The sequence below is a fragment of the Synchiropus splendidus genome, chromosome 3 (assembly GCF_027744825.2).
Source record: "Synchiropus splendidus isolate RoL2022-P1 chromosome 3, RoL_Sspl_1.0, whole genome shotgun sequence".
Taxonomy (NCBI): Eukaryota; Metazoa; Chordata; class Actinopteri; order Syngnathiformes; family Callionymidae; genus Synchiropus; species Synchiropus splendidus.
Window position 1 is genome coordinate 13,110,680 of NC_071336.1, and position 26,406 is coordinate 13,137,085.

The window sequence follows — 26,406 nt, forward strand, 5'->3', positions numbered from 1 at the left end:
CCTGAGAAAAGGATCCAGAGAAAAGATGAAACCACCAAAAATCTCAACCTATGCCACTCCATTTAAAACAAATATCTAAATGAACACAGGTTTGTAAAAGGCAAGCGAAAAAGCTAAAGTACAGGAGTAACCCAAAATCCAAATAAGATGACAAAGAATCCAGTTATGTCATGTTTAGAATAATCAACATAATTCATAAAGAAGCACGGTTTGTGACATTGTATTTTATAGTCGGCTCCTGTGAATTCAAATCTCAGAAGATGACAAACAACGACGTAGGAAGTGGGAAGACAACTTCCAACTTCCAATGCTGATCGGGGAGCTCAACCACTTCATAGTCACAATCCCAGGGTCAGAAGTATCGACACATCCAACCATAGTACCATTATACTACAGCCAAAATTTTAAAAAAGGATGCCGTTCCTGGCCTCATCGGAAATCATCCCTTTGAATCTTGGCAGTCTGTGATTCTGAGACATTATCTTTCTTGGTACCAATGACACCACAACCACCGGGCTTAGAAGCTTTTATCAAGATTTTCTCTGGCGAGGTTTGTCATGCTTATTAGAGTTTGTTTTGGCATTGTGTGCTTACTTGGGAAGTTGTGCAGGTGGGGTTTCCAGGGTGACACATTTGAATGAACTATAGCCCATCGTTTTTTCACCTTGATATTTCTTTTTATTCATTAAGTGCGCGCCTTCTGTCCTTGACTGTACTCACTGTGCCAGGAAATCTAATAAGCTGGGCAGGTCAGAGCAAGAAACAAAGCCACAGTGATCGTTTGAAATTGCTTGCATCATCCGTCATGCATAAGCGCGCCGTCCGGCCACACACGCAGAGAGAAACGCACATACACAAAGTCGAAACAAGGCGTGGGAGGACTTTGCACCATGGCGACCACATCCTGTCTCATGTACTCTTGTGCGTTTATTAATAGAGACTACTAACCAGCGATATGTGCAGAAAACAGCCTCAAAAAACCTGTCAGAGTATCAGTTTCACACAGACAATGACACAGTGAATCCAAACATATTCCTTATTACTATGAGTTTGTGTCTACAGTATTTAAAAATATCTATATTTCCTACAGTCAGTATGGCTTGTGCATTGAAGGGCATTAAATTTGCTGTTGGCTGGTGGGAGGGAGGATTGCCTTGCAACATACGGACAAACACAATCTGGCTCTGATGGCGCATAATCCTCAGATATGCACACACAGACTCAAAATACATTGGTGTAAGAACAGATCAGTGAACGTTGCATAGCACTAACAAATGTATGTAATTAGCTGTTGTTTTCTTTTTCACTAACCACTTGTACTGAAAACACCAGGAAGACCTGTTCTAAAAAGAGTGTTTTTAATGCATTATGGTTCCGGGCTGTCAAACTGTACCATTTCTTATCTCTGAGGATTTTGCGGCACAGCTTATGGGACACATGAAATACATCGAGAGAGAGCTGACAGATCGAGCGACAAAAACAAAACAGTCTCACTCTACAATTGTTCTCTGAGGTGAGTGATTTCCATGGCAACCTCTGGCTTTAGATTTTTTATTATTTTCATCAGTCACCCCAACAATCTGTGGGAATTGCTAACTGCAAACGTAAATTGAATTCTGTACTATTTTATTGTCACGATTAAAATCTCTTTATGTGTCCCGATCGTGCAATTAGTGTTGCCAAAACGTTGACAATATTTTGAGATCATGTACTCCAAGCGTCAGTTCAGACATTTGTGGACATGCACACTCATGCGCACACGCACACACGGGTGACACACACATTTCCATGGCAGTCCTTATGTATACATCATTATAACGTTATATATTTTTTCTGCTTGTATCCTCACATTGAAGCACTTGTAAAACACTTTTCACATTCCTAAAAACAACACGCATCACTTCTGAGGATGTTAATTTTGTTTTTCTCCTTTTTGCTTTTATGTTTCTTGTCTGATCATGTCGCTCATATTGAAACCTGGCTTAGAATAGTTGCATTTCCAATAAAATGTTGAGTACTTGCTCCAGCTGGAGTGTCAGTTTTTCATTTCGCCCTGAGTGCCTTGGTGACTTGGTAGAGGCAATCTTGAAAAATGTACAAGCAGCGACCCTGGTAAAAATGGAAATTATTCTAGTTCTTCTCTTCAGTCCACCAAAACAAAGAAAAGGTTGGCTTATGCAAACGTGCTCCTTGTTAACAGTCCACATTTGCTATATTAGCAGTACTATGTACTATGTAATATGTAAGAACTATGACTCCAAATTGAGTCAAGTTAGTTACGGTTACTGTTAGTGTAGTTACTGTTCAACTCATATTGTCTTAGCTCTGCAAGATTTAAAAAAAAAAACGGTCACGGCCCAGGTTAGTCCTGAGCAACATACTTTCCTTTTGCCGTAAGCCAACACAAATTCATGTACGTTGTTTATTTGATTCGACCGTTGCAGTTTAACCCAACAGAAAGACAATTTATCACATAATTCTTAGTCATGAAATATTTAATGGAATTGAAGTTGTTACCATTAATTCTGTATTGAGACAAAGGAAGCCTGCAGGCAAGAGTGTCAATGTGGGTCATCTTCATAAGCACTGTTTGTAAAAAAAAGTGTCACATTAGAGCACAGAAGAAAACCGCCCTGGGCTCATGTCTGAGCAGCACTGGTTCCACTGAACTACCAAATGTGATAAAGCAGCCCAGACCCTCACTAGCAGTGAGAGTCTGGGCTAGAACAAGGCCAGGTGAAATATAATCAAGCTGGGACAATTATTTTTCTGCTGCTGTCTGTATCCATGGCTATTAACGCTGGGCTCTTACAAATAAAAATACTAGCATGTTAAATTAATTATTACATTTATTATTACAACATATATATATCTTTTTTTTAATTTTTTTTTTTTTTTTTTTTTTTAAGTTAAAATCACGGCCAGTACCAGACCTGTTTCAGTACTTGATTCTTGATACTTTTCCAAAGGTAAACTCAGAACGTGAGTCAGATGAGTTGAGCAAAAAAGAAGATATTGTGATTTTTAAATCTGTAGATATAAGTGAATTATCAATTTCAGCAATTGGACCTCAGATCCATTCTTGAAGTGGGGATACTTGCTGTCATTCATGCTCAAATTCATGCTTTTACTAACTGCCCTTGTCAATTACTTTTTAACATTTTAAATCTGAAATGAAAACATATAATGCATTTATTATTATTTATTTCTCAGAAAATGCGTTAGATGTTAGAAGTTTACTTCATTCACTACAGAAGTAGGGTAATGATTATCATGGCAGACAACAGTGACAAGCTGATGGTGTTTGAGTTCTAGTACGCTGAAAGCACAGGCCAATGTTTTCGAGACATCCACTGAGAAATGCAAAGGTAGGGCACAGATAGATTTCCTAGTCTATTACTACCTTGACTTTTCTTCTACAGCCTCTCTTTTATGTTATTTGTTGTGCTTTCATCTGAATCTACTCTCCCCCTTGTTAACTTTCATTCTCTCCCACTGATCAATATCATTGCCATTTCATCCTTCGGCCCATCCCACTTCTATTCAAGCCGTCTGTTTATCCTGATTGACAACAATACCTCAGCCTTCTTTCTCCTCATCCCCTCTATCCCAAGATCCCTGACTGCTCTCCGCTCTCTTCAAATTTAATTCAACATCTTGAATACTATTTTTAACAAATGTGTAATCTGTTGACTTTTTACATTGTTCCCCATTACAATAAGACTAAAATACCAAAACTGACACTTACAATAAGCCAGGGACGTTATACATGGATATTAGAGTGTTTTGTATTAGTAATGGCAAGCACATGATGAATTTCCCTGCATCATTTATTGGTTATTAATAGCATCTTACCTGGATTGCAAAAGTATCTTCTTCTTGTCTACAACCCTGTAACACAAATGAGCTTTGTACACTCCACAGGAAACAACATTAATGTGAACTATGTGAATATTAAATAAATGTTATACCTTATGACAGAATCATGCAACTTACACTACACAGAAAAAATACAAGCATTACTGCACAACCCAATGAGTGAATTCTGTCACTGTAATAAGTTAACAAAATGGAAACCACAGCAAATGCAGTGCTACGGAGACTCCTTTTTCCAAGAGGCACCATCAAAGGCACCACACAAAATGGCTGAATGAGGCTTTTTAAAATGACACAAAATTAAGATTAAACACTTTTTTTCCCCAAATACTAGTTGCAAAGCCAGTCCTAAACTGGGATAGAAAGAAAAGGTTGATCAGGAAAAGACAATATCAAAATGCTACCAATATCAAAGGTTGCAAAGAAAATTGTCTCAGAACAGAAAACAGCTAAGCCACAGGAAGATGCCACCAGAGCAAAACAGGGAGTAGGCAAATGGTCATAAGCAGAACGAAAATTATGGATATACAGAAAAAAAGGATTTCAATTAAGGAGACAATACAAAAACTCAATGGACTGAATTGATAAGACATTGCCCAAACAATGGCCGAAGTACAAAAACTGCATGAAACTGAAAAAAGCAAAGCAAAATGTACAAAATATACTCTTACCACCGAAAGAAAATGTAGATTTAAATGGAGCAAGAAAACTTCAATAATGAAGATTGAAAATCATAGGCGCAAAAAGCGATACACGAGTTACATGAAGAAGAAGCCATGAAGGATGATATAATACAAAGATTGGATTCTACCCAGTGTTTCATTAAGTTAAACTAACCAGCTTCTTCTTCCTGGTATAATAGGAGCTGACTGGATGTGCCATTTGTCTCATTGGAAAAACAATGGGGATTATTCTCTAAAATAATCGTACATCCAAGCGAACCTGCAGTACACCACCAAAATCAAGTCATAGCCACCCCAGAAAGCAAATAGGTTCATTCATTTTTTTAGTTATTCCATTAACAAACACACTGACAAACAAGCAAAACAAAAGGACAGAGCCCTAATACAGTTATTATAACCTCTGCCACGCAGAGATGGGTGGATGTTTTGACAAAAGAGAAAAAAGGTCCTTCCATTAAAGCCAAACAAGATGGTTGCAGAATCTTATGCATTCTATCCTATATGTTCGAAATAATGACAAGAATTTCATTAACTTGCAGTGGCATTGGTCATGAATCACATTCCACGTTAAAACCTCTGTGAACTCTAACCAACCATGTGACTAGGAAAATGGTCTGCTTCAATTCAAGTGTTCCTCCAGAACGCAAGCAGTTACTGCTAAAAGCCTTTCCGGAACATATCACTGATCACCATCATTGACCTTGTCTCAATTTTGTCCAGGTTTCATCATGTAACTAGACCATAATAATCTGCTTTTTCACTTTGCCCAATATAACTCATCCTGCACAGTCTGCTGGTCTAAACGGCTTGACCTAGAGGATTAAAAGCACCATCAGCGATTCAAGTTTGGATTATTTAGCCTGTTTATCACATCACTTGATATTTTGATCTGTACAGGTTGCCAAACCTCTTTTTTCAAAATCATACTTCAAATAGATACCAACAAAGATCTGTAGTTGTTGTGTCGACATTTTAAATTTATTTCTCTTATTTTCTTTTAAGTACACCCCCAAATTGATAGGAATCTTTGACCTACTATTTTAAACATTCAATGTTTATGCTTATGTTTATTTGAATTCTGTTGTTAAGAACAACACATATGGACATATTTGAACATTGGAATAGTGCAAAAGTATGATCCATGTACACATATTTATTTCAGAAATGCATTGGGGCTTTTTTTCATACAAAAAATGCCAACATAATATTGTGTTAATAGAAAAGCACAGGCTTAATACTGATCTTAAGTTATATTTTCCATACAAGTTTAACGTGGGACTGAGATATTAAAGGTAGTAAGGATGATGCACTCAGAATGCACCTACGGTATGAGCTGTGTTAATGTATAAGGCATCTTCAATGTCACTTTGTAGTGACTTGCAGAAATTGTAGATCCTTTTTATTTTTTTTTTTTTAAGGAAGTATTACAGAGGTGTTTCAACCAGGATGTTCTCATGAAATGTGTCACACACCCCTGCACAGACCATTATGAAACTTTGACCAAACCCAGATTGAACTGTTCAAGTGTGGCAATCCTGAAGAAACTTTCTCACATTGAATACACTTTGTTTGCTTAAATGAAATTGCCTACTAGCAAGGTCTTGTGTATACTTCTGTTGAACCACATCAAGTTTCTATGATAGGCATTTGGTATCTTATCATGCAGAAGAGCTTTCTTTGTTGGTGACCAACATTTTATAGCAGGAAAAGAGGCACTAATAAAAACATAAAAACTGACTAACGTGTAGCTCCCTCACTGATCATTCTTTCTTTTCCTCCAATAATCAGTTTAAACTCAACATAACCTATGAGAGCACATGTAACGTGAAGCACACAACACACCCACTCGTGGAAACACATGTCCAGTGTTTGACAAGAATCCAAGACATTGATGCTATATTTGTTTAAGAAAATGACGTCTATATTTAGACTCAGTGACCCAGAGGAGGATCTAAAAATGGAGCCAGTGTTTGCACTGTTTTTTTATTAGAGCTGGATGCGAGTGCGCCGTGCTTGAATTCTTGTGGCTGGATTCTTTGGGCTTACTGTTGTTGTTTTTGTGAGAGCAAATGGACAACAGTCTCTGTAGTCCTTTTTGGACACCGAAAGATAACAGTGTGACAGAGTGTCAACAACACTGACCTCACACCATGACTGCTGCTGAAAAACTTCTTATCTGATTAATTTAGCTCAGAAATTAAATACTACTATTTGATATTGCGTCCATACACACAATGATGACACTATTTTTTTGTTTTTTTAACTGAGTGATCACATTTCAAAAGTGATTCTGGTAATTTACTGTGATCCTCCTTTCTAGCACAACATGTTACATTTTTTGTGTTACGTGTGGATTTTCTTTTTTATATAAACACATGAACATACGTTGCTTTTTAAATAATAAATCCTCACTTCTTCATACAGTAAGATGGGGTAAGAACATTAACTAATATACAATATGCTTACTAAAACTGACTTACCATTATTGTTGTAATTTTATACGGATAACGGTGAAAAGCAAAAATGTTTTAACTTTTGTTGCAAGTGTTTAAGGGGTCTAGCATGTACTACGCTTGAGGACAAATATGAAATTGAGCATGCTTGTGAAAAGTAAATGAGCTATTATAGAGAGATGAAATGTAAATGAAAGGAAGCAAGGCAGACTCATACTATTAAAAACCTGAAGGAGCAACAGATCTCTAGTGACAGTAAATTTGAAGAGGAAACACTAACAAGATAAAGAATAAGAAGCCTGCATAGCAAGGGAAAAGAGATGTGTTCTATGCTGAAGTATGTACAGTAAAGGAGGAGGGGATTTACCAACGAGCTAGAATAGAATGAGTTCAGCTTCCTCAAACAGACATGTTGGGACAAAAATAGACTCGGCGAAAAAAGAGAGTGGTTTGCAGCGGTGGAGAAAGCCTGACAAACTTTGGCATGTGTGTGAAATAGAACCCTTCATCTGTGCATCTCCTCAGACTGTCTGTTTATTACACGGAGGGGAATCCTACACTACGAGCACAGAAGACATGAGAAGAGAAGTGTGAGGAGTGTGAAATGCACAGCATGTCTACATGGTATCACCAGCATTTGCAATATTGATTATCATTAACATTTGTACATTCACCTACTAAATGTCATTTGAAATAACAGCTCATTGTACTTTGACATTTAGGTCAAATTAGAAGGTCATTTGATGAGCTACCCCTCCATTTATGTCAATAGTCCAGACCAGTAACATTTTTAGATACATCATTATTTCACTGTAAATAACAAAAAAAACATAACACTATAAATAATGCAACAGCATTTGTGTATGTTTTTCTGCATGCAAAGTTTAAGTAATAACTAAAAGGAGCCTTCATGCTAAATACATCTTTAAAAAAGGTTTGTTTGTATCATGTATCAGCCACGACCGCCCCTGAAATTCTCAAGGGGATGACTGAATGATACGTCTGGTACAACACATGTCAAGCTAATCATATTTACGCAGAGAGAAGAATGCGGCCATTTGAGTGCAAAGAAAAGGATTTACAAAGGCGACTGAACACGTGAATAAGCATAGAAGCACAAACATTTTTTTAAAGAAATATATTCAGTCAGAGAATTGCACTGCGGGGTTGCAAAGTAATGATCTAATGTTCACAGATATCAGTGTAAATACCAAATACATTAGGTGACCAAAATAGATTAGAACACACTTTTAATGGCATATGTATGTTTCAAATCAGGGCACCGTCACAATGTGAAGGTGCATACAGGTTAATGCATGATTGCCTCTGAATATGTGTGAAGCAATTTCACTCTGCAGTTATGGTCGGTGTGGGTTTGTGCATCTCTGTGATTGTGTTCGCTGTCCCTTCATGAACACACATTCACTGTATGTAGGGCATGTCTTTCTTTTGACCTAAATGGAGGTCAATCTTTCGTGGCCAAAATGTTCTGAAGACACACACTCTTATTAAACACAATGTGGTCTCCCTCAGTAACAAGGTGCCACACTCCCTTTGTGCCATTCTGCCATTTGTCTTTGTTAACACTGATATTTGAGCAACTCCGAGTTGACTCCACGTGTTCAACCAAAAATAAAAAGGATGTGGTTTCTCTTAGTGAAAACATCTGCTCCTTCACAGAATGACAGTCAAGCCAAACGCAACTTCTTTTCTGTACTTATGTCCAATAGAAAGATTGGTCTTATTTTTGGGCCTTTACCATGAACGCTAACTGTTGAGAAGGCAAATACTGAACTACTTATCAACTAAAATAAGGGTCATATGAGCTTAGCTTAATGAGCTTAAAAATTCCAGTAGTCAGTATCATTTACTGGAAGCCAAAACCAGTCTGATGTTTGTGGAAACAGACAGATTGCTCTTCATACATTATTTTTGAAATATCATTTAATGAAAATGTAAATCCACATAATCAAACAAAATGGACAGAAACACAACGCTAAGTTTAAACTTTGCGATTTGAGTGATGATTTAACAGAGCAACACTAGCATACGATCAAGGTCCAAGCCTGACTGGTTATATCCTTTCGGTACGGAGCCCTAACTGAGACATCCGTAGTGCTGCTCCACAAATCAGGGGGTCACATGAAAAGCCATGACATTGATTATCAATTCAGCACGACAACTTAAAATGTCTACTTTTGTAAGCACTTATCATACTCTTGACAAATGCTGCAATTTATCTTTCGATCCTGTTTACATGAAGTTTTTGCAGTATGCCTCGGAGTTAGCATTTTGGGTCTTGCATGAGCATGTTTGTTTTCGCTTAGTATGACTTAATTACTGGAATTGAATGGCTGGAAATACTGAGGTGATTTGATGTCTTTCTGAGAATTTGCCAAGAAGTGTAACTCTAATGTGATTCACCGTTTGGATCGGCCGCACTTGCTGACTAATGAGAGAAAGGGACTGAATCGGCTCCAGACAAAAGGCAGAGAGGAAAATAGAGAATGAAATGGAGGGAATCTGGCATTGGCGTGACTTGGGGAAGAGCTGTGCTTCCTAATATGATTATAAAACCTCTTGTGCTCATCTTTCTGAGCCAATTGTGTCCTTAAACAAAGCAACTCTATTTTGGAAAGCCTGTGGAGGTCAACTAAGATAAATGCACAGTGTAGGACATTAAAGCACAGATGGCCTGAGGTCAAAGGGCATAAAAAAATAAATACAAAGAAAACTGTACGCACTGGCGTGGGTCAATAAATAATATTATTTAAAGTGCCCTCGGAAAGATTAGTGAGTAAGCTGGTCTGCTTTCTAACATTAGCGCGTCCAACCCTTTGAACTGACAGACTGGAGATTTAATTGATTTAGCGTTCATGCCAGACAAACAGGACATAAAGAACCTGAAAGTCTGTTTAATGTCTAAATCTCTTTAGCCTCTGACCAATACAATCAGACCCTGTGCAGAGATCAACGTCTTCAAACAGGACAGAGCAGGGCTGTTTTAATGTTTGATGTGTGAAAATAAATCATTACTGTGACAATTATAATATGAGACTTTGTTTGTTATGTATATTTCTAAAGGTCAGTTGTCAGAAATTGGGTTGGTGGACACTATCAAACTAGATTGACACCTTCACTCAAACATGTTCCCCTCATTAGACTTACATTAGACTTCGACACACATTGTAATGAAACCATTCATGAAAGGAGCGCCATCCTGCAGGCTTAATAAAGACAATTCCTTTACTTCTCAGAGCAAATATTCTCAAACATTTGATTCTGACAGGTCAGGCAACACACTCTCACTCCCATGGCGTCATATATTGACGTTGGGAAAGTTGCCTTTTGTGTCCTTTACTGAAAAAAAAAGGAAGCCTGCAGCATGCGTATGTGACAACAAGTGAGTGGGATTGACCTTGCCAAACAATTTTTGACTGAGGCCAACATTTATTTTACATTTTTGTATGATAAAAAAGTTTATTACAAGTGATCTAGACAGGGATATTAAAGTCTTGTAGAAAATTTAATGATGTAGCTAACCCTTTTTTTCTCTCCTCAGGATCGATCAACGCTTTCAACTTTGATGGTGAAGGCGTAGGGCACAGTTGAAGTGATAGTGCTGTCCATATAGTGAGGTTGTCTTCTTAAATCTTTTGTTTCAGCAGTTATTAACTTAAGTTTCTGGACAGATGCTCCTCAAGCTAATAAATCAATACAGAATGAGAAATACAACAACAAATCAGATTCTCTCTTCACCATAGATACTCAGCGCCCAACACACCCACTAACACAGAAATGCAAATCCCACCAAAGGCACAACAGAAATATAGCATATACACACTGTAAAATAATACAAAAAAAATGTAATCAAAACTACACTGCACTTCACTTCAACAGACACAAAAACAGAGTTCCTATCCCCAAAGTCTCTGATACACATCCAGGTCAGATTGATGGAGACCTGGAAAACCTGCTTTTTACCATAACGCTTTTAAAGGTTAAATGGTTGAGAAAGTCCACTTACACTTAGCTGCATCATTTTGCACTGGGTTTTGTTGCCTACTTCATCCCAACTGAGCATGGTCCAGGTCAGGTGCCCAACTCAAAACTATCTAGCTCCAGCTTGACTGTACTGCTTGCAAAGCTGAAAAGGAAGGTAGTGGCCAGTGGCCAGAGTCTTCACCCTCTGATCTACCTCACACACATACACACACCGTTTAAGCAGCTATAGCAGTGACACCTGCTTTTATTGACTCGTGCACACACCTGCACACATTGTTACCAAATAAGCTTTAGCCACTACATAACCACATACCATTAACTCAAAATGTTTTGAGCATTAATTGTGGCACAACTAGTTTCAACAAAATGAAAGCCTCATCACTGCATGCATAATCAAAACACACCACAAAAAATCAAGTGGAAATAAATAAATAACGGATTCAGAGTTTAACAAACTGGAAACATGCTTCTGCAAGACACCCAAATTGCAAGGCCATGTGCGTGTAAACAATCTTCTATTTCCTGCATAAGTGGTTGCAAAAATGCAAGCGAAAAAAGCAAAAAGTTGTGGTGGATCTATTTTTGGTAATAGAGAAGAAGAAACAGATCAAGATAAAGCTGTTAGAAAGAATGGTACTGCATTACAGGAAAGACTAAGTATACATAGTGTCAAACCAGCAGCGGAATAGAAAAACAGTAGAGCAATGTGTGGCTTTCATACAAAATGATATTATGACTTACAGTATTCAAAAAAGATGCCAGTTTTCCCATTGTCAAATTATTTCTGATCTTGTTTTACAGAGATTGTTTTAATTGACAGCCACCTTTTTCAGAGCTTGATATTTGATGACATACAGCAGGAATGCCTGTTGCATCAATAAGTATTAAAGGGTGTGTGAGACATAAGAACCCCCTGATATGTAGCAGTAAACAGATACGCTTGAATGTCATTACCCTTTAAAAGATCCCCAAATTTAATGCATAATTTCACCACTACTTATCTCATACATGTGTCACTTGAACAAAGTCAGGAATGGAGCAGGGGAACATGCCCACCTTCAATGATGATGAAGAAAAAAACATGATCATTTTATTAACGCAAAACAAATACACAAGATGAAAATAATGGAAGCCAATGACAGGTTAGAAAAGAAAGCACTGAAAATCTTCTGGACCAAGTGTTTCAGAAACATTTGCTTCTCTCACCCATAGGCTAAACCGTTGTAGTGAAGGTTTCTTATATAACTGTCGATCGGTGTCTCTATTATCCAACTTGTCTGTGTTTCCGCTCGCGCTCCATCTCTTTTGTCTTTCCCTGCCTGTCTTTCTCTCAGTATTGACCCACACACTATTGCAGCTGTATCACATGCAGCCGAGGGCATAAATCAAAGCATGCGCACACACACAACACTTGCCATCCCACACACTCATCCACTCTTCCCCAGCCATTTCAGTTTGCATCCCACACAGACATGCACGCACACACGCACAGCACATGCCATGTTTTTATGCGCACGCACAGACACACACCAACATCTATAACATGCACTCATCTTCATTGCTGTGCACACCCACACAGATTTCAGCACTGAGAGGGAGAAAAAAAAATGAACAAATGTTGTGGGCTTTACTTCCAAAGCGGCAAAGGAAAGAATATGCGGGGATGTGAAGAAAATGTGATACCTGTTGGTCACCACTCACAACACCAAAAATACAACTGGTTATATAACGTGAACTGCTATTTTGGTAGAAAAGGCTTTTGATAAGGAATCACTGTGAACTACATAAAACAGAAATGATACAAATACAGCAACTGTTGCAAAATAGAGCTGGATTCCATTAATACTAGGGATGACAGTTATCATTTTAAGCCTCTAATAAATTGTTATGAGGCAAACGGTTGTGTTACAAAGTTTAAGATTTTATTTTATAACTAGCACTCCTCCTATGACTCTCCGAGATGTTCCCCAAGTTGAAATGTGAATGAGTCATTTCCACAGATGTAAAATAACACATTCACTCTCCCAAGGTGTCAAACAGCCACTCTCTTCAAGTGACTTTAGAGCCTTATGTTGAGGCAGATGTTGACGCATGAGGCGTTCAATTGAAGCACGTTCTACCATCAGTGGCATGTCCTGACATCGTGGGCAGCACATTGTGTAAAAGACAGAGGTTGGGGTTAGGGTTAGCCATGGGATGGCGCTCTTTTCATACAGCATACTACAATGTGTTACTGTGGATGTTGATCTTTAGTACATTTTCTGTCCCGACCCGCAGACTGACACGTAAGGCACTCTGTATTCCAAAGTAGGTGCAGCCTCACGCACAAACGCAAAATGAATTAGCAGATACCACACGTCAAGAATACTATGCTTTGAAAAATCAAATTATTAAGTTATTTAATTTGAGAATCTATAACTAGCTGTCACAGGAACGTTTACATTACGGAATGTGTGTTGCATATACGTTTTATGGCCGCCTCGTGCAATATATCAAAAAAATAAAATGGCTTCTTAGTCTCTTTTTGTAAAAATTACACCAAACTGGGTCATTACCCCAACTCGAGTACATCTCCTGACAAGACATGCCGTAAAATGGCAGTATGAAGATTCTGAGCTCCCACACGCATGAACTCGCGGTAGCACAGTGGTCAGAGGACAGTCCTGAGGTTCACAAGGTTTGCGACTGGCACAAGTTCTTTATGCATTCACTTGAATTCATGAATGAATGCATTATACCAGGATCCAGTTCCAAAGGGCAAACTTAACAAGGCCACTTACAGTGTTTTTAAGAAGTAATCAATAATCCAAAAAAAATTAAATGATACTTGTGAGTGCAACTCTATCGCTTACTGTGACGTCAACTGCCTGCGTTTCCTCCGTTTTGCTCAGTTTATACACAAACAAGCAGTTTTTTCAAGATCCACGTTCTGGTGGGAGTTTTTGGAACGCATGGTCTGTATAGGCAAATTGTCCATTTCTGTATAAATAAAGGATGCAAACGGAGGGATATTTCTTTGTTTCTAAAAGTAGCCGGCTATGTCTAAACAGGGCCTTAGAGGTCCCACTGTAATAGCGACAGACTTTTTTCAGAGGTGAAAAGTTCAACAACTGCAGAGGGCAAAAGTAAAGGGGTCAACTATAGTAGGATACCAATTCCAGCAAAGGTTTACCCTGGGGCAGAAAGGTAACAAAGTCCAGAAAGAGGTCAGCAATGCAGGCAGAAAAGGAATGAGAGGACACCATAATTAACAGAATGAGGGCAGGTGAGGAGCGAAATCTACCCAAGAAGGGAGTGATAAGGTGGCAGCAGCACACTGATGCAGAGTGGGAACTTTGCTGGGAACAAATATATAAAACACGACAAAAGAAAAACAGCGAAAGGACAATGGATGTATCCTTTGAAAAGGAGAAAATTGAAAGGACAAGCTCCGGTCCAGGTTGCCAAATTGGCTTACTCAAAGCCTGAGCTTTTAGTGATGCCAGACATAAACCCACCTCACCAAAGCTGTTTGCTCTTCCGCCTCATTTTATCCTTTTGTAACATTTCCTTTCCCAAATAATTAACAAATGACTTGCAAAAACAGGGGGAGGGCTGGTGAGAAATCCTTTTGTTGCTGAGCCAGACAGGATGAATGTCACCTCCTTTCTACTATGTTTTGGACATACAATTTTAGTTGAGTTAGTTGTGTATCCTTCACAGCAAAAGTTCAGTTAACTGTGCTAAATATTTCTATTTCAGGCTGAAATGAACTCAGCAGCTCCTCTTTAATTCACTGTCACCTCTGACCTCCAACTGGTGTCAAATAACCGTTGTAAAATATTGATGCCAAAACTCAAGACATTTCTGTCAACATATGTTTCACAGAAATGTCCTATACATTAGCCTAGAGTGAATTGGCATCTTTCTTTTACACGTCAATATATGTCATTTTACCTGGCAAACACTACACATTGATCTTAAAACATGGAAAAGCATAATACGAGCCCTTTAATGCCAACCAGGAAATCAGTTTCATTTGTTGGATACACTGTGGAAGGGATTATGTAACAAAAATGTCTGTGTACCAATTTTGCCAAATATTAAGTCCTCAAGTTGTTTTAGCAAAGCAATTGTGTTTTTAATGGATTACACTAGCAAAACATACCCTAATTATAATAACTATTTCCACATCTTAGATACCATTTAAACAAATAAAAATGTTTTGAAAGTTGAAGGGAATTCAACGCTATAATAAAATACATCAGAAGGAGGAGGTGATTTACCAAACTGCACTAAAATAGCCAGATGGACAAGGGTCACGATTGAAAACGCGAAATCAAAGATGTATGAGCCCATATTGGGTGAACACTCGGAGGATGGTTGGTGCCTTTTTTGGAAGGTTTTCCAGGCATGTCCAGCAGGGAGACATGACAGCAGACAAACGACCAGATGGAGAGATTATACTTCCGCAGAGGCCTGTCAGAGCAATCCTAACAAGCAGAGGGGTAAAGAAAATGGAAATTATAAATTGAACTGCAAATTTTATCACCCAAGATATTAACTCTTTTTGGAGGTTAGTCATGTAAACAGAAAGAAGACAGAATTTTCAGGCTGTATCTTATGTGACCGTAATTTGCATTAAAAGAAGTTGTTCAAAATACTATGTCTTGTGATTTCGCCTCCTTTTACAGTTGAGAAAGAAAGGCTGCGGGGTAATCTAAAAATTTGAATCAGACAAATGATTTGTTTAAAGTAAAAAGTAAGGCTGCACAATAATCGATTAAATCATCGTCATCGCGATGTGTGCATGTGCAATAGTGACATCGCAGGACAGTACGATATATTGCTGCTTTTTCGTAACTTTTCCACTTTTATTTTGCTTCATTTAAGTATCACAAAGAAATTTCTTGTCTCTGCGGAGGTCTGTCATTGCGAGTCACTGAACTGTCAGCTCTCAGACAGACCCTCCCACTCTCCTCATGCTGCAGGTGAGAGTCGGGGAAGGACTCTGTGAGGAATGAGTTTAAAGAAGATCCCACCCAAAGAAGATCGTCATAAATATAGAACAGTTTTGGATCACTAAGGTAATCCGTGCTCACCTAATATTGCTGTTATTGCCTCAACCTGAGGTAAATGTGGCAAATGTTTTTGGTCACCTGAGTTACGGTAATAGACCGCAATATGACAATGCAAATACACTTATGCTCCCATATATATATATATATATATATATATATATATATATATATATATATATATATATATATATATATATATATATATATATATATATATATATATATATAGTGCTGCCCTAGTTAAAAAGTGAAACAATGTCACAAGTCGGTTATCTCGGCAGGAACATTCTCATACAAAATAGGTAACGAATAATAATAATAATAATAATAATAAAAAACATAACTGCTCCAAGAATATGAAACCTTTAAATCTGTCCATCAATTTGCGATTCACTGACTCAGCTGTTCAGCAGGTTCCAAGGCTGCATCGACCTTGATTTCAGACAGCACTTGAAAAGCACAGAGTGGAAGTGGCTTTTTTTCACATCCCTGAAATTGATGTTGCATCTGCAATTTATCAGATGTTTCAGAAGTCTTTGAAATCAATGTTGGCTGTGAGTCATTTCAATGAAATTTCTGGTTCATGTACACTGCATACATAATCCAAAACCAAATGTTATTTGGTACTTTTATTTTGGATGGTTGCCAAAAGGCCAACTATCCTCACATGCAGGCTTTTAGCTAGGGGTGCATTTGGGTGTCTTGAGGACGCCATAAACATGACTGCAAAACATGAAAAAAACGGTCACCCTCCTGCATTCAGAACATGACGCCCAGTTTTTCTCAGCAGGGCCCCCTAAATGTCTGATCATTAGCGCCTGTATAACGCCCCACTCGTATTGTCAACACACTGGTTTCCATGAAAAAAAGTGTTCTGCCCGGTAATTTTGCAGATTCTCAACCCTTTTGCAGCCATAGCTTGGCCACCATATTTGTTTACCGACGTAATCTTGCGGTTATCCACACCTCATGATTCGCCACACTTGCTGCATGGAAGCACGCTGTGACTGATGGGATGTCTGACTCTGATGGCAGGAGGAAACCGCCCGCCAGTTCCAAACAACTAACTGATTTTTAATCGGGTGAATAGTTTGCCGTTCTTTTTTTGGTTTGCACAAAGCTCGCTCCCTCCGCTCCTCCCACTCCCCAGGGCCGTGTACACCCCTGAGGAGCGCAGGGAGATGGGTGTCACACAGCATTTGCTGACTGAGAGCAAAATAGCTTAACAGGGCTATACACAGCTGACAAAACTGTATGCTTATCTTGCATAAATATATGAAAGAAGATGAACAAAACTGTAGACATTTAGCTATTAAGTAAGGGAAAGAATCACTATAAAACTATATTTTTTAATTAATTAGTTATTGTGGCAGCTGCTACTGACTTCATCTCAACGATTATTTGACTCATTATTGACTGTTAGCAATTTCTTTTTCATAAAGCAAAGCAGCTTGTGTCAGTCGATGACCTGGTGTATCGTGGCTGGGGCCAGGGTTACTGGCTGGGGGTGGAGCTTTGAACGCCCTGTTTCAAAATCCTAGGTAAAAGCCTGCTCACATGAATTGCTCCCATGAATGCCTCAATTTGAACAGGCCTAGGTTAACTTCTAATGTTGCATATTTGCGCAAAAAAAAAAGCGACCGTTTACTTGATTAACGGAACAGCTATTTTAAGCATGCTGAGAAGATAACGCCAATACCAACTCTATCTCTTGTGCACAGAGGGTGTCATATTCTTGTCAAATAAAACTAGTAGCTGCAGTTCTGTAGCAACTTTGAAGTGGCCTTTGTACATACAGAATACGTCTGACGCTTAGTTTTCCCTCCAACAAAGTAGTGACCCACAGAATTCATGCTGTCCATCACGTTTTACTATCCAACTCTTCACTCTGCTCGCGTGGTTGAAAATACACTGCAAGGGTTGAGGGACAGAACATGAGAATGTGAAACCTTGTCACCACAACGACTCGAAGTCTCAAAGCCCAAAGATATTTAATTAGCTTCTACACGAAGAGTAAGTACAAATGACACAGCCCATCTTTCAACGCTATCACAGGATCTGCGTAATTATTTCGGGACTTGCCAGAGGTAGGAATTAGTCTCAGAGTGTCAGGACGTTGTGTCACAGATGAAAAGCATTAGCACCTCTTTAGCGAGTTCACCAGCAGAGTGCTTCGCTAACCCGCTTTGGAACGGGAGAAGGCGAAACCAGGCAAGTCTTGACAGAATGGTGATGTTTTGATGGGAGAGATCTTACTAAAGAAGCAGCCCAATACAGCAAAGTACATAAGTCACACACATACGCACAGTAATCTGCCCTGGTTGTTATTGTTAGAGAGGCATAATCCTGAACTGGATGACTATTTTACAGACAATCTAATCAGCACACAAACATCCACAACACCCATTTGGACAGTCAAATTTGATTGACAGATGGAAAATCCTGCAACATATGATGCCAGCCAAGGCTGTGTTCATCACTTCGGTACGGCGTGTTCTTTTTCATCCGGTTCTGAACATTTATACTTGTGTACTATAGTATAATCATTGTTGAAACACGTAATCCTTATAACACTTAGGTGTCACTGTTTGGATAAAGATTTGTATTTAAGACAGAAATGTACTGGAAATGAGCATGGCAGTAAAACCTCATTGATTGAAGTTCATTGAGTTGAACTTAATTTACAAACATGTCTTGGCACAAACTCAAGGGCTCCACTTTCCCCCATCAAACTTCTGGAAAGCAATATTGAATTGCCAAAATGCTTCAAAAAATAAGTGTTTCAAAAAGCACTGATATTTTCTTTTCATTAACATTTACCGTGTTTTAATTAACATTGTAATAAGATAATTTGTTAGGGACCTGTTGAATGATGAACTCCTCCTAAAACTGCTTACATTTAACAGCATCTTCCAATCCACAGAGTAGCCAATCGATATTAGAGTGATATCCAACACCACCATAGGCTCCAGGAACAAGCTCGCCATTATGGAATGCAATCCCCATGGCAACATTGGTTGCCTAGTATCTGGTGTCTGCTATTGATCAGGGTATGATTTACAGTTGACATTCAATGTAGGTAATGGGCACCAATTTAAAAACAAATAGTGGCCCATAATGTGCTCAGATGCCATGAGCTCATTTCATGTTGGACTTATTAGTTAATCAATAACAAACACGATGATTCATATGTTTGCCAGTTAAGGATAGATATGAAATCAGAGTTGGCTGAATATAATATTCTGGAGAATGTTCAGGAATGCGGTCCAGTTCACTACTATGCCAGCATTTTGTATGTCAGAGCACCATTGGATTTTGATCAAAAGGTGGGGATATTTTCCGACTCTCAGATGCACATGTAAACTGTATAAAAAGTCTGCCCACACACAAATAAACAAACTGCCCTTGCAATGTCTTTTGTGTGGTAAAGAGACACTATACATAAAATCCAAGTTAGACGCACGTTAGAAACGCCACATATAAGAAGGTTCTGGTGGCCACCGATACTCTCCATATGAATGTCCTGCAGTAAAAATAGGACTGGTGTCACATAAAAATACACTGAATCACATGTAACAGGTGAGTGCAAATCATCTTTCTTCACCACAATCATATACAAGTCATTGAATTAAATGATGTCATTAAGGCATATAATATAATTATATAGCTGGGGAGTATGCAACCTCAAACTGAAAATATAATAATTAATGTCATTTCAACGTTAGATTTTTTTGTCTTTTTTACTTTAAAACTATTGAAAGAAATGTCACACCATCAGAAGAAAACACAAATCTAATACGTACATCCCAGAAAGCAAATGATGACTGAATTATTCAAGTTTTTTTCCATTTGTTTGTTTTAGCCACAATAATAGGTTCTCTGTCAGTTGGTTAATATTTACAGTACAGAAACCTTTTCTAGCAACTACCAACAACTATTCCAAACCAAAGTAGGGACACAAGCAAGCCTGGAAACCTCTTAAAAAGAAGGTGTGCAACTGCACCTGATGTTTGAACCAGCTCAAAATCTGAGTAAAAATAAAAAACCAAACATGTTTTACTCATATTTGCCGTAATAAAATCAACAGTCATACACAAGAAAATTGGTAGTGACAAAACTACTCAGTTTCTCTTACCTTCGCCCTTATCTGTCCAGAGGTGGACACTTTGCGGATCAGCTTATGTGAGGTCTCTTCTTGTTCCCCGTCACTGTCTGAGGACTCCTCTCCCGCCTCCCCTGCCTAGAGACAAGAATGAGGCGGAAGTTACACTCATTTAGATTAAGTGATATCATTAATATTTAATATCCTGTGACGAGACATAAGCAACTGAACTCTCACAACTGTAACACAGTGGTTCAGTTCAGTGAGTGGGGATGACTGTGCTAGCAAATGCAAATCTGCCCTTGTCAAATTAGTACAATGTATTAATCTCATCTTCTTCTGACCTGTTCAGAGGGACCATTGAATACATAAATCATGGCAACACTAAACAGGTTGTGATTCAAACAGTATTAGTCCTTTGGTGGTGTTAGTTTGGTTTGTGCGTGTCGTAGTGTTTGCTTGGTTTGTGTGCAATAGCAAATATTTAATCAGTGTTTTCACCACCCTTAGTTCTACTCTTGATCAAAATCTCGCCACAAAACTGGCTGAAAGTCAGATACTTCCTCCTTATTTTATCAATGACCACAACCACTTCTGTCAGCACCGTTTTGTCTGTTCACTCCTCATGCAAATTTTATATCATCATATTACTGTTAAATATTAGACAGTTGTGCCACCTCCATATCAGTTGTGTGCTGTAATTACATTTTTAAAAGCTATTTATCTCTACTTATTTGTAGATTCATTTGGATTGGTTTTATGATTCTGTCCTCTTTAATTAATAATGACATTTATCAACTGATCTTTTAACTTTAAATTTGTCACCCAGATGAATTTGTTTAATAAATAAAAAAAATCTGTCAACATCAAAACAAGGCTCAACTGTGAATAATATAATAAAAATGTGAAATATCTCACTTAAGACTTCATTGCCTGAAACAGAAAATGTTCCTCCCTCTCTGAAGGAACACATCCATCAAGGTAACATTAATAACAACATTTGATCAATCTGTATTATTTCAAATTATTAGTTCAGTCAACATAAAATATATTAATACTATATATCCGCATCATATAAAATTGTTCTGTGCAAAAATGTGCTGAAATAAAACGTCCAATTGTTTCAATTTGTTTTCAGTAGTACATGTAACTCTTCAAAATGGTCATTATACATTTGTGCATGTAAAGGAACACATTGCAAATATTACTACAAGTCACACATTTTCAGCATATCATGATCGCAGCAGCAGGGAATAAGAAAGACATAAGCCCCACCATAAGTGGAAGTTATCAAATGAATCAGTATTCTATTTTAGATCATTGGAGTCCTCATGTTCAGATATTCTAACATTTGCAGATTGGAAAAAGTTAATGACAAATCTAGCAGAAGTAAATTATGCCTGTAGAGTTATTGTAGAACAAATTTTCTCATCCAGGATTAGCAACGGATCAGCAATAGAATCAGTTCATGCAAATAATATACAACTAAAAATATAAAATTGGGGAAGTGATTGTTCATATCAATTAAAGTATTCAATAACCCCTAACAGCAGTGTCGCTTTGAAACATTCAGTTTAATACAACCATTAAAGTCAATGTAGTGGTAAAAAAAAAAACTAATTCAGATATCGAATGCAGTATTTCTCTCTGCATTTGCAATTAGTATCCATATTTTTATTGTCTTTGGTTTATTAAGTTCATTGCAATTATGCTACAGAGATGTTATTTTTTGTTTTTCAACAGATCTACAAAAACTGGCAGTTCAGACCATTGAACACAAAAAATGAATAGTTAAAGATGAAATTCTTATAATCTACCAGAGGATTTAGAAAAGGATACAACATTTCTAGAATAGTCTTATATAAAACATAATATAAAATAGCACAACTAACAGCACTTACGATATTTGATCTTTCGGAGTCAGCTTGTGTTGAACCCAACGACTCCGTGGGCTCAGCCACATACAGGACGTTTGGATTGAGTTTGGACGCCATAACCACCACAACAACAGTAGCAAGAAGGGGAAACGGAAGAGAGAAAGGTACGTGTAGGTAAGGAGAAATAGAAAAGAGTGAAAAAGTTTGGAATAGTGAAAGGAGAGTAATGGGAAAGTAAGGTCTGGGATCTTGCTCTCGTCTCGTTGCTGATCTCTCCAACGTCTGCAAAAGAGGGAATATTCAATTATTGATTGCATGGAAAAATCCAGAGAGTTTCTATAACTGTCATTCAGAAAAGGAGATTGACAGCTCCCACGCATGAAATCAGCAACGACACCTGTATCCAAAACAGGCCCTATTCTGTCTGTCTGAGCTGTTGATAGGAGGTGCAGAGATGTGCTCCAAACCACAACTCACGTCAGGGGGAAACACTTTGTTGAGTTTGGAATCTAGCATGTTGTTGGGACGGATACAGCAGACACGCAGACAGGATGATGGTGTTAATGAAAATGAATGGGATGGAAAAGGTGACGGCATGAAAGACCATCGGGGAAGACGGCAAAGACAAGCGCTTCACCGATGATGATGATGAAGATGGGACAGAGCAGACAACAGAAACATCGTCAGCAAACATAAATGGGGAGCACCTGTATGCTTCGGAAACACCACGCGCACTCCCATCAACAGTCCGGTGATTCATTGTTACACTAATTTTCAGAACACCTTTGAAACGACAGCAGCGTTGCTCAACAGCACATGGAAGCTTAAAATATATCTAAGATCATTCAAACCAGCTTGTGCAGAAGCGGCTGCCGCGCATCCACCTCCATCATCCAGCTCTAGTTTCGCTGATATCGAGCGGCTATTAAATGCTATATTCACCAGACAGCCACACAATTGTGTCCCAACAGCCCTTAAAGTAACGATGTCGTTTACCTCCGCCCGTTAATTTCCTCCTGTGTGTCCTCTAGCGACGGCGTTCGCCCGCTTCCTCGTAGCCGGCCTGGGTTGTTCGTCAGCCGGCTGTGGGTGCTCGCGGGCGGCCGTTCCTCAGCGGCGGCGAGCGGGTCTCTCCGGTGGTTCTCGCCTCGCAGAGAGAGACTCGGTCATACGCATAGCGTCGGAGCGACTCTGAATCAGGTAGGAAGATGAGGGAGGAGGTGGAGTAGGAGGAGGAGGAAGCGGGGGAGCAGGGGTGAGGAGTGAGATAGACAGATTCGAAGCCGTCTTGCTGGTGGAGAGAGTCGGTTCACTGTTCCGAGGTTAAACGGAGAGCAAACACCGCTCGCGCAGGCGCACGCGGGAGAGACGACCCGCGCGAGCACACGTCGAAACCAAGGCAGGCGAACCTCCTATAAAAAGAAACGCGCTGCTGCGGGAGCGTTGAAAAACATGTTTCCCAGATTCATAACCGCTCATCTTGACAGAGGACATGCGAAACAAACATCAGAACGACCGTAATTGACTAGACTTCTGTCGAGAGGAAGGGAATGTGGGTCAAGGCTGCTGCCACATGACGGCAGCTCTCGAGGAGCCGTCAAGACTGGAGTAAGTTCCACAGGCCATAAATGATAATGGACGCCGAGCCCTGTAAGACTTGCCCATACGTGGTTTCACTGTGGCCACGGATGTTTGGTTTGAATGAGATGACCTTCATTTTTCGAGGGTAACACTTTTACCCAGTGTTGGGCAGAGGACAGAACACCATGGACAGAGTGCTTGTCAGACAATAACACTCTAGAGCAAGGCTTTAAAAAGATCTGCAAGGATGACAACATAAAGGCATGTCGGTGGGCAAGTGTTGATGAAATTAATTGACAAGAAATAAGTGTTTATCATAGCAAAAAACAAGATAGCATGCCCATGTCAAATATTATTATTGTTTTTTTAATATGGTTTCCTTCATAAATGCCAAGTCTCCTTGATAAATGACCGTCTCAACCCACCAGGGAGTTTAGTCCTCCGTGGAAGAGGCTTTTTAAGATGGTTGTGACTGTGCATGCTCTTTGTTTATTAACAAAAACATTAAAACAACATAAAAAAATACACACTGTTTCACATTGTGGATTTGTTGGACCTAGACTCACCCTGTGGTTCCAAGGATATAGGTGAAGCTTAGGTTAATTGGAGACTATATTTCTTCACAACTGGGTTCATGACCATGTAAGCCATGTGTCGATGCAAAGCGCAAGGCTTTTCACTTGACAACTGCCTGTTTGACACCATTAAACTGTTATCAGTGAGGTGACATTGAACTCAACCTTCACTGGTACTTGTGAAGATTCATGACCATCTCTTTCACCTGCAGGGTCACCATACAGATAAGCCACCCCCTATGGCATAAGCACCATGGTGAGTCACAGTCATTGGGCTGACAGAGTGAATACTATGCAACTGTTTTGAACCAAGTTGAGTTTCTTTCAGGGGTTGCAAAAACTCAGGATCACTGCTCATGGACTGTAGCATAGGACTTAAACAACTTGTGATGAGCTGAATGATAACAAAGGTGTAAGCATCAAATGACTTTCCGCCATGTGAGATCAGCGGAGAGCACCCCTCTTGCACATGAAATAACATCAACCCCAGGCTTCGGTGTTTGGAGCTCATAGTCTGCTGCAGAACATGACGTGTGCTGTACTGAGCTAATTATACTGTGATGTGATTCCTGGTGAATAACACCTAGTATTTGCCATTTGGGAGGCAGCTAGCAGAGAAATATGCCCAGGTTTCTCACGTGGCTGTAGGAGCAGGTTTAGAAAGCCATGCCAACCGCGGGAGGGTGGCAGACATAAACAGACGCACAGAAACACTAATGCAGTATCACTGGCACCAATCTGTGCAACAATCATTTGTTTACACCTGATGAATTATTCATGCAGAATTAGATGTAACTCTGCCAACAGTCTCATTTACACCATGTGTCTGAGTGTGTGTGTGTCTGCTGTGGAAAATCGGTGATTCACATGCGCCACCGCAGCAACACACCTGCTGGATTCCCCCACCACTCAGATGACATTGTTACTGTATTCGCCTCTTTCCTCTAGTTGCCCTTGACGACGGCCGACATGAAAAAGCAGGCGGGGTAGAGAGAAAGCGCTCATGGAGAATGATCCTGAGTCTTGACAGTGATGTTAAAAGGCGCAGGTACGCTGGGAGAGCCGGCAGCAGCCCAGTCGATGGCTCGAATTCCTTTGCTCCACATGAAAGAGCAGTATTCCCCCATTCCTCAGCCAGGGAGAAGATGAGAAATAAAAATAGGTCCCTAAGCCTCATACAAGAACACCTCGCTCAGTATCTCCCGGTGAGTCAGAACAATTTCCTCTCATCTCTAGCCGGCTCTCAGCGGGAACAGCAATCGGAGCCGAGCAGCACATGAAACTGACAACAAGCTTGATAATTAACGACTGTGTGTTACGTATCAAACTGAAGGGAAAATTGCCTCATCATTATTATCATCAGGCAAATACAAACGCGGTGCAGAACGTCTTGCACTCGTCTTTCTCAAGCCGTTTGGAACCCTTGTATTTATTCAATTACTCACCCAAAACATGCATGAGTTGGCTGGGTAAATGCTACTTCACTGAACTGCATGTCAGCAAGAATGTTAAATGCGCTTCTAAGTTATTATTATTATTGTTATTATTTTCTGTCATTATTATCAGACAGGACGCTAGAACCAATCGATGATAGATTCTGATGTGCAGCCGCAGCCATTTCCGGAGCAAAATTGTAAATTGATTATCTGCCTTTTTGTCTGCGTCACTGTCGTTATGAAGTGTATTATCAAACCAGCAAGGCTCATGTTCAAAAATTCATCCTGCAACAGGATGAGAAATGCCATAATCCTACTTCTAATCCAACTCTTACATATGTTCTCACCATCCCACCAAATAAAAAACAGCCACACATTCTTTTTTTATTTCATTCATGTAAGATAGGTGAAATATATTATGTCCCTTCTGATCAGGCTAATCCCCTGACAAGGTTGGGAGATAAAAGTGACACTCAAACCCAATCCGATGACAGAGTAGCGGTTCTGTCAAAAGGAGAATCTCATGTCTGTGCAACCTCCTGTCGCCCTCCCAGTATCCTAATCAGATCCAAAAATGCGTTGAAAAAACTTGCAAAGAGCTGAACAGTCATAAAATTGGACTTTAACTCTGACTGGAGAGGTTTTGCTGAAGGAAATCCTTCATCCATTTAAGAATGTCATTTATTCAGGGAGCACAAGGAAAAAGAATATTCCCACAAATACAAGCCCATAATGTAGGACAACCATTCCTCATATAC

The 26,406-nt window shown here is 39.2% G+C and overlaps 1 protein-coding gene across 4 annotated transcripts in view; it reads right to left on the minus strand.

Annotated features, from left to right (window-relative positions):
• si:dkey-172j4.3 (diacylglycerol kinase delta) overlaps positions 1–23,816 on the minus strand; it is a 49,630-nt gene extending 25,814 nt beyond the window's left edge. The window contains exons 1-4 of one of the 4 annotated variants that reach the window (XM_053858385.1): positions 23,053–23,816; positions 22,081–22,338; positions 20,213–20,317; positions 3,856–3,891 (exon numbers count right to left, since the gene is read on the minus strand). In XM_053858385.1, coding sequence (XP_053714360.1) covers positions 3,856–3,891; positions 20,213–20,317; positions 22,081–22,173 — 234 coding nt within the window. In that variant the 5' untranslated portion in view covers positions 22,174–22,338; positions 23,053–23,816. The remainder of the gene's footprint in view (positions 1–3,855; positions 3,892–20,212; positions 20,318–22,080; positions 22,339–23,052) is intronic. The other 3 variants (XM_053858383.1, XM_053858387.1, XM_053858386.1) reach the window with 3 other exon arrangements.
• Positions 23,817–26,406: the final 2,590 nt, after the last annotated feature.